At 40.2% G+C, this 15615-nt stretch overlaps 1 protein-coding gene across 11 annotated transcripts in view; it reads left to right on the top strand.

Annotated features, from left to right (window-relative positions):
- Positions 1 to 15615, top strand: part of MID1 (midline 1) — a 387109-nt gene that overhangs the window by 318511 nt on the left and 52983 nt on the right. For all 11 annotated transcript variants that reach the window (XM_039504352.1, XM_039504354.1, XM_039504355.1 and 8 more), the window contains one exon: positions 6720 to 6815. In XM_039504352.1, coding sequence (XP_039360286.1) covers positions 6720 to 6815 — 96 coding nt within the window. The remainder of the gene's footprint in view (positions 1 to 6719; positions 6816 to 15615) is intronic.

The raw sequence follows: 15615 nt of genomic DNA, 5'->3' as shown, positions 1-15615 counted from the left end.
TGCTTAGTATTGGCTTCTCTCTTTTAATGATGCTCAAGATAAAACTTGCCACCTCCTTTCCTGTATCAAACACTCATATCATGGCTTGCCCTATATCAGCTCAAAACTGACTTGTCCTTTCATTACTGTGGCTCCAATTGACAAATCTTGTCAGCCCCATTGATCCAGATATCCATAGGAAACAGTTGCTGTGCCAGCCTTACTTCTCTTTAAAATTTTAATCCAGTCCGGTTTCCTTCTTAACTTGTCATAATGTATAATATTTTATTTTTTATATATAATCCCGTAAGATCAAGAAAGGTTATGTTTCAACCACAGAATTTAGTAATATGTATTGGCTGATTAAAAGCAGATTGTCCTCACAATGAATCCCATAAAATAAAATTTTTAGAAAGTGGAGAGGCAAATGTTTGTAGAAGCCAGAATTTTAAAAGCACTGCATAAATTGTGGTTCTTTAGAGGAACTTTTACCTGTCTGTGCCAGTAAAAGCCATTTTAGTATTCGTGATGTGTAAAGCTCGGAACTTCAGCTTTGGAATGGATGCTAGGAATGGATTAGGCTAGATATTTTGTGTGCACAGGCTATTGGGAGATTTCCTGATTAACAGCACTTCCCACTTCTTGGCAGGCCAGAAATACATTTTGACTGATCATCCCTTCTTGTGATATTTGAATACTTCAGTTCTCAACCTTGGCTGCTACAAAAAAAAATGCAGAGATGGACAAAAGTTAAATATAATTGGGGTCAAAAGTTGTGCACATCTTTTCAAACCGCTAGAAGTTCAAGTTTCAGCCAAAAAATTTGTAATTTATCCATACCACTTTGCTCTTCCCTTCTTAATTACTATTTAGACATGGGGGCTAACCAAAAATCCTACACCCAGACCACTGACAGATTTTGGGATATTTGAAATCTAGATTGAAATCTGAATTTTGCCTCTGTTGCCCATCTCTAATAGCAGTTTTGTGCCAAGTCTACTTGAACACTACACAATAATATTAGTACATTGTTTTTGCAAGAGGTTTGAATATACTGAGAAAGATGTATTGCATTTTGTATGAAGCTATCCTATGGAAAAAACAAAGCAGTACTGTAGCTAGAGATCTTATTTTATTCTTTCTTTATATCTGTTTTAATAAAATTGAATGTAAATAACTAGTATGTGTACCATAGGCCTGACTGTCATTATAGTCACATCCAGTGTTAAAGAGAAAATTGTCCAAAAATATCACTTGTGATTGTTCTCAATCCTGCTAGATCATCTCAGTGGAAAATTATGCAGAGGAATTTTTTTTAATTATTATTTAAACTTTGTTACTCTAATATTTTAGCTCTGTAGACTCTAATAATTTATATTTTAATGAGACTTACAGAATCATTGCATTTGTTTTTCTCCAACCAGTGTACTTTATCCAGAGTTTATCCCAATCTTTCCCCACTATCTATACTCATAAAGTTCCTCTTTATGCTGTGAAATAGGAGTGGAGAGAAGAGTTGAAATAGTTAAGGAAATAAAGACAAAGGCAGGACAACAACTCAGAAGAGCTTTTAGCTTAGCAGTTATAGGTGTTCTAGTCAAAGAACAAAAATGTAGCTGCACTTCAGAAGCATCCAGTAAGAGGAAGCAGTATGCCAGGGGCATGACTAGCAGGTCAGAAAGTCAAGAATACTGAGATCTGTGTTATTAAAGGTGTTTGTGTGTTTAGGTAGATCTGAAACACTTTGATCATCCCCACAATGTCCCTATTCATTGCTTGTTATCTTTGAGTTTCTCTGTGTGGTACACTGTGATCAGTTGAGGTATAAGCTCAGTTCCCGTAAATGTGTATCAACATCATAATTATTTCCACTTCACAATGTGTGGCGTGGTGGTTGAGCTCTGTGCCTTGGACTTGAGGTGAATTACTCCCATAATCATTCTGTGGATTCAAGACTGTCTGGAGAATTACATGGGTCAAACAAGCAAATGAACATGTCTGTGGGATATGCATAAGTATAGGTGCATAGGATAAAAATTAGCTCAAGTTCTTCCACGTGCACCTGGTATCCTGGCATATTCACTTAAAAGAACAGAACATCACTATATAGAGGCAACAATTGTATTGGCAAGGGAAGACATTACATTCAAATATACTCAAAACCTTTAACCTATCCCAGTACAGTTCCTGCTCCACACACAGGAACAGAGGAACTGAGAATTGCTGCCACAGTTTATAGAGTACTTAGATCATGTACCATACTAGATAAATGCTAAGTAATATTGTTATTACAAAGTGGTGTCTTGGAATGTTTGGTTATAGCAGGATCCACAACTTCAGAAGAAATATTCTTGGAACATCCCAAAGAGTAAATGAAAGCCATTTATAAACCATAAAGGAAAGGGAGCCCTTATATTAGTACTCTCTATGTGTGCGTGTGTGTGCGCGTGCATGCGTGTGTGTGTGTAATATATAATTTATTTGAACAGGCAAGAACAAGAAAAATGCTACTTTACCTTACCCTGTGCAGTGACTGCTATATGTTTCTATTTGTAGCCCTCTGAATAGAAAGGTTCTACAGTGCAGGAAAATATCTTTGGGAGTAAAAGAGCGTCTTGGGAATGTTGCTGTGTCCTCTACTGTCATTGATTTTAGAAACCCTCATCATGCCAATTAAGGCTGTGTCAGCACCAATCAGCTTTTTTTTCCGTTTAGCGTATTTAGAATCTTATTCTTTCATTTTGACAATATCATCAGCCCTTGTAATGGTTTAGGCCTACCCAAATCTGCAGATGTAGGAGGAAAGGAGCTGATCAATCCAAAGGAAGAAAAATGCTAGCTTCCTTTTTTGTACATGCTGTTCTTTGCATGAGACCACTAATTTGGCAAAGGACATGGGTTCACATTTGGCTTTCATATATTTTAAGGCTAGAAGAGACTATCATGATCTTGTCTGACTGCCTACTTAAGACAGGCCAACAAACCTCACCCAATAATTTCTACATCAAGCCCATAACTTCTGTTTTGAGCTAGAGTATTTCTTTTAGAAAGCCATCCAATGTTGATTTAAAGACTGCAAGTAACACCACATCCCTCACTAAGTTGTTCCAAATGGATAATTAGCCTCACTGTTAAACTCAATCTTATTTTTAGTCTGAATTTGTCCAGCTTCCATTTCCAACCATTGGCTCAAACCATTCTATAGACTTGTGGACAAAAATGAAACACCACCCTCTCAACTGTCCCTTATAATTACATTTTGGTGACTCATTCTGGGTGGACTTGGCCCTATATACACTCCATAAATAATCGTGTTTTAAAATGGTTGTATAAAGCTCCATCTTCATGACCGTTTTAACTGAGTCAATTGACCTGCTTACAATCCAGTTAAAAGTTGTAATTAAACCTACTGTGTCCAAGCAACCGGTTAAAAGAAGCTTATGAGTTTTGGCTAGTTATTTGTTAGTTGTCTACACTACCATGCAGGATCGATCTAAGATATGCAACTTCAGCTATGTGAATAGCGTAGCTGAAGTTGATGTACTTAGATCTACTTATCGCGGTGTCTTCACTGCGGTAAGTTGACAGCTGACGCTCTTCCGTTGACTCTGCTTGCGCTTCTCGTTCTGGTGGAGTACCGGAGTCAACGGGAGAGCTCTCAGCAGTCGATTTATCGCATCTGAACTAGATGCGATAAATTGACCACTGCTGGATCAATCGCTGCCCACTGATCCGGCGGATAGTGTAGACAAGCCCTTAGTGTTGCTTAGAGCGGACTTTGAAGTCAGAACTTCATTTGGATAAATAGAAATGTTCCCACCTCTTTGGGTGGCATTGCTTGATAGGGCTGAGTGCAAATTTTACAAGACCGCAATGCATTAGCAGAAGGGCCAGAAACCTATTTTTTTTATGATGAGTGTATACATTATATTAGATATATTATGACTCCCCTCCTCCCCCCCCAAAAAAATCCTCTTATATTTACAGATAATCTGTCAAGGTCCATGTAGCATTTATTTTGTTGTTTCATCTGCTTACCACACAATCCAACCTTGTGTCTGTCACACTTGTATCTGTCAATGTTACCATTAAAAATCCATTTTTTCAGGAATTTCTAATTTAACCATGGAAATCCATTCTAGACAGAATGTTACACAATGTTCTCCTTTTCTTTTATGCACTCTCTATGGAAAAAAGAATGTCACTTTGGAATTAAAATTCTTAAGCAGAACATTTAGGCAGATCTATAAGGATAGCCAGATGTCTAACACTTTATGCCTTTTAATGATTATCTACTTGGTTAAGAATGGGATAAAGTTTACAAGAATAATTCAGAAAATACGAGTGTTAAACTAATACCTCCATACCTGAGGGTCGACTTAAGCACTTTAATCGGTTTGAATTTCTGTTTTTAAAAAATACAGGTAAGTGTTACATTGTCATTTACAGTGTTGTGCTACAAGACAGACACTAGTTATCACAATAAACATCTGACTATATAAGTTGAGAAACAATGCACAAAGAAGGGTCAGAAACAAATTGAACATAAACTATAATAACCAGAACCATAGTGAAGAGTGGCTGCCTATTATTATTACTAATTGTTATTAGAGTAGCAACAGTCACATTTACAGAGGGTAGAGGTGTTCAGGTTGCACAGAAGTAAGACCACTCTAGAAAGGCAGGTGAGTGTAGAGGATGGGTGTGTGCTAAACTCATTGCTTTGTGAATTGGGCTGTCCATTGTGGTGAAATTCACTAAATCCACATAAAGCCTGAATATTTGGATGGAGTGCAGGGAAGGTAGGAAGTGAACTCTGACCTCCAGGCTAGAATTGCCACCCTGTGCTGCTTACACAGGGTACTAGTGCTACTGAATCCACATTAAGGCAGACTGCTGGCCCCGCTCGCAGCCTGCCCCCCACGCAGATCCTCAAAGCGGATGGGGTTTAAATTTCCCTTCTCTCCTTTGCCCAAAATATTCAGGCTTTTGGTGGATTTCACCACAACTGACAGCCCTGACTGAGACACAGCTATCACTTTAGCAAACAGCCATCCTATAATCACTGTCGTCATTGTGCCAGCCCTGCATATGCTGGTGCAGTTCCACAGCACATAGGGGATATACAAGCACCCCAACATGGCCACTCAGCTAGCCCCCACATATACACGCATGTGCGTGTGCGCGCACGCACGCACACTCTCTCTCTCAGGATAAACAATATGGAAGGTCTTGATGAATAATACCATGAGATACAATATGAAGGAGTATGGGAGTATAAATCAAGAGCCCCTGAGGACTAATCCTAGCTCTGCAAATACTTTGCTGTTTAGCCCTAAGCTCTGTGCTTCTCGTTCTTCGTATGTAAGAATTTGGAGCAGAACAGTAACATACCAAAGTGTATCATTAATACGTCATTGAGGCTCCATAGGCACCCATATCTATATATCTCATCCACTGTTGCATGCCTTAGTGCCCTGATGGTGACAGGATATGGAAATCTCCCCACAATATAGTATACTGTATTTTTATTCAGGATTTGTAATAAAATCTAAGGTAAAATCCCTAGTGTAGATGCAGCTACTGCCTTCTGTCTTCTAAACTGCTTCAGTTGTCTTAGCTAATATAGTTCAGAGAGGTGATGTTGTTATACAGGCAGAAAAACTCATCCTATGGCTGTCTCTATGCTATGTTGGCAAAGCAAAGACTATGTAGTGTAGACTACCCCACAGGCTTGTGCCGAAATAACAAAAGGTGTGAATTAAACCAATTTAGTTATTTTGATGCAAATGTGTGTACAGATCAGCCTTTTACTTATGCAAACAGCCCTTAGTATTACCAGCCCTAAATGACCAAAAATCATGAGTCAGGCTCACAAAAGTCATGAGATTGAAAAATAATGATTTGGACTCTTTTTGTTTTCTGGCTTTTGAACTTTTAAAGTGCATTAGGGTCACATTTTCAAGCTGTTCTCCACAACCAGCAAGGGTAAAAACATAGTGGGTTTGTTTTGTTTTTAATTAAAGCTCAGACTCTCTCATATTCACTTGTCTTTGGGAGCTAGGCTTTAAATAAAAATTTCAGCTATTATGAGAAGCATGATAAAAACAGGAATTGGCAACACTGATATTTATTTCAGCCATAAACATGAGGATAAAGAGCCATAAGCAATAAGCCTTATGGGATTATAAAGAAGAAATCCTCTTAGTCAACTTGATTGCTGTCCCTGATAGAATTACAAAGTTAGCAGACAAAAGGAACAAAGTAGATATTATATTAGGCTTTTAATAAAGTGTCTGATACTGTCTTTCTCAAAAACAACTGGGAAAAACAAAATCGGTAAGGGATGATATTTCATTTTCATGGTTATAAAAGATTTATTTTAAATGGTGAAAGAAAAATATAGATCTATTGAAGATCTTGACAACTATTTTTAGCTGATATTAAATAAATTACAGTTTTGGTTAAAAATTTGTGAATTCCAATAAGTTTATAAGAAGGGCATGCACACTTTGCACATGCACTACCAGATACTGAATGTGCAAGCACATGGCTAACTAGGCACTTTCCTTACAATGTGCCTGATCAAAACATCTGGTAATACAGATAAATAAGAAAGCCACATGTGCATATCTACAAACTTAATATAAGGCCCTGAAAGTATAACAGTTTTCCATGTATTTGCCTGAAATCCTAAATTCTGCAGAAAACTAAAATGTTCTTTTCTTTCTTTTAAACAGCAAAATTTGGAGAATAACCTCACGAACCTTATCAAGAGGAATACTGAACTGGAAACTCTTTTGGCTAAACTCATTCAAACCTGCCAACATGTGGAAGTGAGTATTGAGCTATGCTTGAAATACTTGATACCTGAAACATGTATTTACAGCCAGTACCTGTGCACTTCAGAAATCCTCAGCTTCTAAGAATTCTAGAGGAACTTCCTAGAACAGGGGTGGGCAAACTACAGCCCGTCAGGGCTTTGGATCTGGCCCGCGAGATTGCCAGCCCCATGGTGCAGCAGGGCTAAGGCAGGCTTTCTGCCTGCCCAGGCCCTGCATCACTTCCAGAAGCGTCCGGCACCACGTCCCTGCGGTCCCTGGGGGAATGAGGGGGCAGAGAGCTCTGTGCACTGCCTTCGCCTGCGGGTACCTCCCCCAAAGCTCCCACTGGCCACGGTTCCGTGTTCCCGGCCAATGGGAGCTGCAGTTCTGTGTTATGATAATATTTTATACAAGGCCATTTAGCTTCTGACTACATTTTCATTCCTATGGCAACTCCATGTTGTTTAGAGAACATTGTAGATGCCTAATAGATCCTTGTATTAAATATTAATAATGTTGTACAGGAAAGGTTTCACAACATTGGGATTTAGAACATTCCTTGCCTACACGTATAGCAGTCTAAGGGAAATCTGCTTTATTCATCAATATTACAGTATGGAAAATTCCTGTAGAGAAGGATAGCCTTTCTATGGAATCTTTAAAACAACTTTTAGAATCTAATAGAATTACCATGGTAGAATTCTATAAGATAGTTACCAAAGTCTATGGAAAGATACTATTCATTATGAAATGCTGCAGGGTTTTAAAGTAGCACCTATAGAATCCTATTGGTTTCATCCCTATACAATTCTATAGGAGTTTCTCATAGGATATTTTATTCTTGGTTTGATTTTGGTCTTTTCTGGTATATAGATGTGGCATCTATCTTTTTTCCACAGGCTTCGATTCAGCAAGGTACCCAAGCTTGTGCCTAACTTTAAGCAAGTGACTATGGCTATTGAGTAGTCCTATATGCATGTGCTAAGTATCTTGTTGGGTTGGGCCTCAGTATCTACTGCAGTAGTTGGTTCTATCTTGGAAACAAAGACAAGGTACATCACTTCTTGTTTCCTAACAGGGATGGGATTATGGTGACACAAGACCTCCTCTCCATCAGGGGAACTACAACCAGCACTACCCAAAATGTGGATGGACCCTGCATATTTTAGGGTTGGCCTTCAGGGCAAGTCTATGCTTAAAACATTGCATCGGTGTAGCTACACCAATGCAGCAGCACCACTGTAGCGCTTTAATGAAGATGCTCTAAGCTGATGGGAGAGAGGTCTCCCATCAGCATAGTTAATCCAGTGAGGCAGTAGCTATGTCAATGGGAAAAGCTCTCCTGCCAACATAGCACTGTCTACACAGGGAGTTAGGTCAGTTAACTACGTCATGCAGGAGTATGGATTTTTCACACCCTGGAGCAACATAGTTATACCAATATAGGTCTGTAGTGTAGACCAGACCTCAGTTTTCTCTGTGTTCTTCAATATGCTACAAATTCTAAGCTTTTATTGTGTTTTTTTTAAACCTAACTCATTACACTGTAAAGATACAGCTGCCACACTGCAAACAGATGTGCTGCTGTCCCTTGATCTCAATTTTACAAACAATTCTCTCTAGACAAAAAGCAGCAGCTGCAAAGTCGGGAACTCATTCCTTCCCCAGCCAGTTCATCTAATTAGCATATAAATTAGCTCAATATTAAGAGATGTGCCTAAATCACAATCCTGGATCCAAGCACCACTGAAATTTGGACAATTTTGGATCTGGCTATTAACTTAACAGCTGTCCCTGTTTATCATAAAGGACCCAACTGTGACAAACTTGCAACATCTGGGACAAACCTTATGGAATAAAAATAAACTTTATTGAATTAGGATAACCCCTTCTGAATTAGGTTTAATACCTTTAGGATCTATGGTTTTAAAATATAGTTGTATATGTGCTCTTGTGGAATTGTATGTAACTTCTCTTGAAGGAGGGGGATGCTAATGTAATTCCTCTGGTTATCAACCTCTTTGAAGCCACCCCCTGGAGAGGTTCACATATGCTAGTTCAAACTGGATTCTCCAGAAACCAACAGCCAAGGAAAGGATTTTTGGATAAATAGCCTGGTAGTAAATTGACTTGGAGCCTTCTTCCCGATCCAGCAGATTGACAGGATCCCTGGTCCACTCAGGGCCCCAGTCCTTGGGGTACAGTTGTAAGCACTAGGCCTATTGAGGCCCCATGGAACTGGTTGCTTGTTCTGAGCTGAAGCTCAGTGATTAACTGGCAACCATAAGGAAACCCCTTGGGTGAGGTGTTGAAGGACTGCTCCTACCAGAGTCTATGTTAGGGTCCGGGTGCTGTCTGGTCACCTTATTAGCATGCATGTAGGTTATTGGATTTTTTAAAATGTTTTCTCTCTAGTGCTTTTACGTTAAGAATAAAATAGGCATGCATAAAAAGAGCTTTGTGAGCAGTCACACTGTTAGCTGTCTCTGAAGAGAAAGCAAGCAGGACTGCTTTGGCAGCCTGTCTCCGCTGTGAAAACACAGTGATTGCCAGGAACTGTTCGGCCTGGAAATACCCTGGTCAGGAGAAAGAGATGCATGTCTCTGCCCAAGAGAGGTGATGGCCAGGGAGCCGGAAGCCTCAGAGTGAGTCCCCTTGGTGTATCATTTGTGTGTGTGTGTGTGTGGGTGGGTGGGAAATATAGGTGCAGTTGCCCAGAACTGTGACAACAACTAAAACTTTAGAGCTGAACACCCTAACCTTGAGAAGTTGAGATCTGGATCCAGATAAAAACTTGATCCTGAGTCAATTTCTGCTATTTTTTGAGCACAGGCAATTGCTTTTTGTCTCTTTCTTTTAAATAAAAATAAAATTCAAAAGTACAAAAGTCACGTGAAACAAACCTTTTGCTAATGCTACATTAATGTTACAAAGTTAAAATGACAAAAAAGTCAGGAAAGGAAAAATGTAAGGTTCTACTAGCAATGTTAATTTTGCCATATTTCTTGTCTGACTCTCTGCTCCAGGCTTAGACAACCTGAACCTGCGCTGCAATATGACACTCATATGTTTGAAGTGTTTACAGGATTGGGGCCTTAGCATTTTCTCTTTCAGTTTTTCTGGTTTCATATATTACTGATAATGTTGTAAAATGTATTCTGTAAAATATACACAGATATACTACATGCCCAATGCACTGTAAGAGGTGCTGTTGTATAATAAATTCACTATTGCCTAACTGTGTTTTTAATTTTGTAGTCTTATTGTTGCCTTAGGATTTTTTTAAACACACAGTTACTTTAAATAAGATAAGCCTCATATATCTTAAGGATATATCTTGTGCAAAAATATATATCCAAAAACAAGGAAGGGAGACAGTGGCATTGGAACAATTTGTACAGTGGGGGTGCTGAAAGCCATTGAACAAAGCTGTAAACCAGAGTTTCTCAAACAGGGGTCGCTGCTTCTATAGGGAAAGCCCCTGGTGGGCCGGGCCAGTGTGTTTACCTGCCCCGTCCACAGGTCCAGCTGATCGTGGCTCCCACTGGCCGCGAATCGCTGCTCCGGGAAATGGGAGTTGCTGAAAGCGGTGGCCAGTAAGTCCCTCGGCCCACGCTGCTTCCAGCAGCTCCCATTGGCCCAGAGCAGCGATCCACGGCCAGTGGGAGCCATGATCAGCCAGACCTGTGGACGAGGCAGGTAAACACACTGGCCTGGCCCACCAGGGGTTTTCCCTACAGAAGCGGCGACCCCTGTTTGAGAAACCTTGCTGTAAACCCTGTATATGATGGAAACCTCTTCAAGCCAGGGGGTGCTTCCTCACCCCCCAGCACCCTTAGTTCCAGCACCCAAAAGGGAGAAAAACTACTGTTCTTTGATTTTCTGTTTCAGAGTTTATTAAGATGTGCACATGCTAAAAAACTTATTTAAATGACTCTTCATTTGTTCTTATAAAATAGTAATAAAGCTTAACATCTTAGCAGAGCATTTTGGTCCTGAAAAGAAAGTTAGTTAAATGTTACAAGAAAAATTAAATATAACCAAACATGAATGGGGTGGTCCTTCTAGTTTTGCTTTTCAGCTTTTGGTATGTGGCAGACCTGATGATTCTGACAAAATGAAAAATGGGCTATGGGCCTTCTGTAAAAAAAAATTACCTGGTCTATAGGGGAGATATGATGTAAATGTTTTATACATTGCCTGTGTTTATCATCCAGTGAAGTGATGTCAGTGAACCCAAATGTTCACTGGTTCTGCTACTCATTATGAAGTTTAACACCCCAGCAACTGATTTCACCATTGATCCATTATTTAGAGTTAGGGTGACCAAATGTCCCTATTTTATAGGGACAGTTCTGATATTTGGGGCTTATTACCCCCAACCCTGATTTCTCATGTTTGCTATCCGGTCACCCTATTTAGGGTACACCCCTCGAGACAGAAAAACTGATAACTTAACCGTACTAAGGAAGAAATCCAGTTTACCCTATGACTTAAGCATTACTTTAAAAACAAAAAACAAAAGCCCAGAGATGCACTTCACTCCTAATTGACATGGGTGACCCCGGCGATTTCAACGTGAATACTCTCATGAGTAAGGCAAGCAGAATTTGGCTCCAAATTAATAAAAAGGTCAGAAGACAATTTTAAAAAATCAATATAATTTTGATGGGGTTGGGGCGGGGGGAAGAGAGGGAGCTACCAAAAAAGTAGTTTTCATCTATGATATGAAGGTATAAGCCCTGATTCTGCATACACTTAAGCACATTATTAACTTTACGCATGTCACTATTCCCATTTGGGGTCACACATGGTAAATTTAATGTATTGCATTATCCTCTATGCACGTGCACATACACACACACAGTCTTTTTTGGGAAGGGTTGTTTGGTTACACACAGACTCTGATTTATAGCTGGTTTCACTCACTTTTCTGATTCATCCCCACCTGTTATTTTTAACTCATTCTGCACCCTCTTGTTTTTCATTCCTCACCTTTCCAGAAAATCCAAAAGGCAGGTGTACTGTGAAAGGTTTTCCCTGCTTTTCAGGAGAAACTGGTATTAGGGGCACAGCTGGCTCCCAACCTGATCATTAGGCAACCCAGCATGTTCACCTGGGCCCAATGATCCTCCCCTGCCCCGCAATGGTTGCACTTCCTAATTGGGCAGGGGAACCAGCAGTTTGCTACTTGAGCCTTGCAGCAGCAGCACAGAGACTGCTCAATGCGTACCATGCCCACAGCTGTGCTTACCCTGCTCTCACTTCTGCTTCTAATCCAGGGGTCGGCAAACTTCAGCACACGGCCCATCAGGGTAATCCACTGGCGGGCTGTGAAACATTTTGTTTACATTGACCGTCCACAGGCACAGCCCCCCCGCAGCTCCTAGTGGCTGCTTGCAGTTCACTGTTGCCCGCCAATGGGAGCTGAGGGAAGCGGCGCAGGCCTCAGGGACATACTGGCCACTGCTTCCTGCAGCTCCCATTGGCCGGGAACGGCAAACTGCGGCCACTGGGAGCTGCGGGGGGCCATGCCTTCGAATGGTCAATGTAAACAAAATGTCTTGTGGCCTGCCAGCAGATTACCCTGATGAGCTGTGTGCCGAAGGCTGCCATCCCTGTTCTAGTCCTTGCTCCAAGCCCTGTTCCTGCCTTGCTCCCATCCCTTTTCCTACTTGAGCCCCAGAATGTACCTGCTCTATTCGGGTTTCTGAATCCTGACTACACCTCTGGCTACATCTGACTATGATTCCCACTTACCCTTCAGCTTAGGCTTTGGCTTCCGATTCCAATTCTGACCTTTGGTTTGGCTCCTCGATCCTGACTCTGGCTTCACCCTTGGACTGTTACTTGTTTCCTGGATCTAAGCTTGTCATTACCTGACATATGTTTTAGGAAATTTGTTAAAACATTTATTATTTACTCAATAGACTGAAGCTGTTCTGGTCTGTTATGCACTAATGTAATGTAATTAGAACACAGCTGTAGAAGAATCTGAACAAAGAGCTGTGAGGAGGGAATGTAGGTTTGGCCTGTAGACAACAGTATAACATCTGTGTCTTAGCCATTATTAGTCTACCAAATGTAATAGGCAAGATTTATGGATGCTATTGCAACATTTATTTTTGTTTTTTCCAGTCAAAATAATTCTTTGGTTATATAAGGGAGGGAGGGGCATTTTTACATGTGTGTATAACTCTGGAACTGCTGCACTCACTGTGTGCTCTTTATAATGGAAATGTTTGGATTCTAACTCAGCTATAAAAATCTTGCTGCAGGCTTAAACTCAACAGACAAGGCCACAGTCAAAAGTGATTGTTTGTGTGTGTCAGAGTGGTCTTAATGGTCAAGTTATATAAACCCCTGAAAAAACAAGAGGGAATAATGATGGGCTCTTAACTCTGACAGCACAGATACTGCCATTATGATACAGGTCAGACGCCTCACTACATCAGTGTAACAATAGCAGAGCAAAAGATAGGGAGGAAAGATGGCAAGCACTGTGGAAATCCTGCAGTCGCCTTATACAAAGAAAGGGCCTGATGGAAAGTCACAATTCAGGGGCTGAAGTACAAGATAGCATAGGAAAATAAATGTAGTTAAAATAATGCAAATTCAAATATCTTGTCAGACTTCAGCCACTTAATCAAAGAGCTCCTTTGAGATGTACAGTGAAGTATGTCTTCCTTCTTTTTTCCATGAAATATGCTTGGAATTCCCCTTGTTTGTGGTCTAGGAAAAAATTAGAACTATGCTGGCAGGGTGCTCCCCTGAGGACTCTTAAGCAATAAAAAGGCTCTGTTCATGGCAATAAAAATAATGCATACTGTGTCTTCATGAGCTGGCATCATGCCAGCTCCTTTTATTTCTCATTCACAAACTGAAACTTGGGAGCACTTCATTCAGATCTCAGATTAGCTGTAGTCTTCTCTGCTTCTCAGCTCATAGTAAGGTTTAGGTGGAAATCCTGTTTACAGAACAGGTTGATAAGTACTTTAGTAAAGCAGCCCCTCTTTATCATCAGAGTTCTGACATACGCTGTTTATAATAAGGTATCTACTTCGGATTATGTTTACCTATGCTGAATATATTTGCATAATACCCAGTACAATAGAAAAAACAGGTAAAATAATATGCAGAGTTCATCCCTCACAACACAGCATTCAGTAATGGAATTTGAGGTGAGAGTTGATTATCTACCATTATATTGGGGTGTGTGTGGGGGGGGGAGGAGGCAGTGAGGGAGTAGGAGAAAAGAAGGTAGGAGTGAGTTTATTAGGGTCATCATGAGAGGGCAAGAAGCTTCTCTTGGACACAGGAAGCCAGTGACAGAATTTAAGAAAAGTGGTGGCATAGTTGGAGTGATGGGAAAATTACTTTTACACCAGTGTTATGGGGAGACCATAAGAGGAAAAACTGGAAAACAGAAAGTTTCTGGTGAGACATGACCCAGGCCTGGACTAGGGATTTAGATGGGCAAACTCCTGCTAATTCCCCCTTGGCGGGAACGTGTCTTTGTGATTCCTGTGCTGGTTTAGCCAGAGGTTGGGATTGCAATGTATCATGGGAGGCACAGTCCAGCTAGAGAGCCCAGCCCAGAGAGGATGGTAGGGGCATAATGCACATGAACTACTGCTTCCCTGAGGCATGACATGGAAAGCACATATTAATGTTAAACTGACCCAAAATGAAACAGTTCATTTCGATCAAGCAAACCAAGATGTGTTGATTTGGGTTGATCTGACACAAATATTTTGTTTTGATCTTCTCAACCGAAAAATTTCAGTAAAATTATTAGATATTGGTTAGGGTTTTTTTTTATATAGAAAATTCCTGACCAGATCAAGCAATGTTTCTTAAGAATTGCATGTATCATTTCAGCTGGTTTCTCTTTCCTCTAATCCTTTTTCTGATTATCTTATAAAGCAGTGAACAAATATTAAATGTTTTACTTTATTATTAAAACTAAGGTAGCTGCTAACAGCTACAAAATAGCTACAAAAATATGTTTCCTCCCTCCCCCATCCCCTTGCATTCCATTTAATTATAAGCAATTATTCAGCGTCTTTCTCACTTTCTTTATTTAAGTCCTAGAAGTAATTGAGATTTGTATATTTTGATGGATGAGCAGGAATAAATGACTTGAAGGAACTTGTTGTTGTTGGTGAGAGTAATTAGTGATCTCTTTAAGCTGTGCACAAACCTTAAAGGAAGGGTTTACGGCATTTGTTTCCTAAGACAGTTGTTAATGAGCGAGAGGTACTTTCTCCTTATAGTTGTTCAGATGAATTACGATCATGCTCTATCTTTGTTTTAGGAATCATGTTAGTACAGAGTTTGCTGTTACTGTGTGTCTCTCAAACAAGGTATTTTTATTCAGATCACAAATGAATACTAGGCAGTAAACATTCGAAGTTTGTGGTTGCTCAAACCTCAAAAGAAAAAAAAAAGGCAAAAATACCTGTGGTTGACCACACTCTTCAAGGCCCAATACAAACCACAGGGTATTCTCAAACAGGGTACAAAAGTCCACAGAGTTTATTGAGGCAGTTCCCCACACACACCCTGCAACAGTCTCAATAGGCCCCTCAGGCCTGTCCCAAGCAGCAGGGTAATCCTTTTTGTAGTAAAGCAAATAAATAGTTTCAAAAACAAGCTCCTGTGTGAAGTCTACTTTCTTCCAGAAACATTTCTACTAGACAGTCATTTTTTCCATTAATGCAGAAGTAGAGAGCTCACTAAGCCGGTCTGTGTATGAGGGAGGTATTGCAGATTTCCATTTTTGTCAAATTCACTCTTTTGGCTACTAAAA

Source organism: Mauremys reevesii, linkage group 1 (assembly GCF_016161935.1).
Source record: "Mauremys reevesii isolate NIE-2019 linkage group 1, ASM1616193v1, whole genome shotgun sequence".
In the NCBI taxonomy this organism is placed as follows: domain Eukaryota; kingdom Metazoa; phylum Chordata; order Testudines; family Geoemydidae; genus Mauremys; species Mauremys reevesii.
The sequence above is the reverse complement of the archived record's forward strand: the minus strand, read 5'-3'. Positions and strand labels throughout refer to the sequence as shown.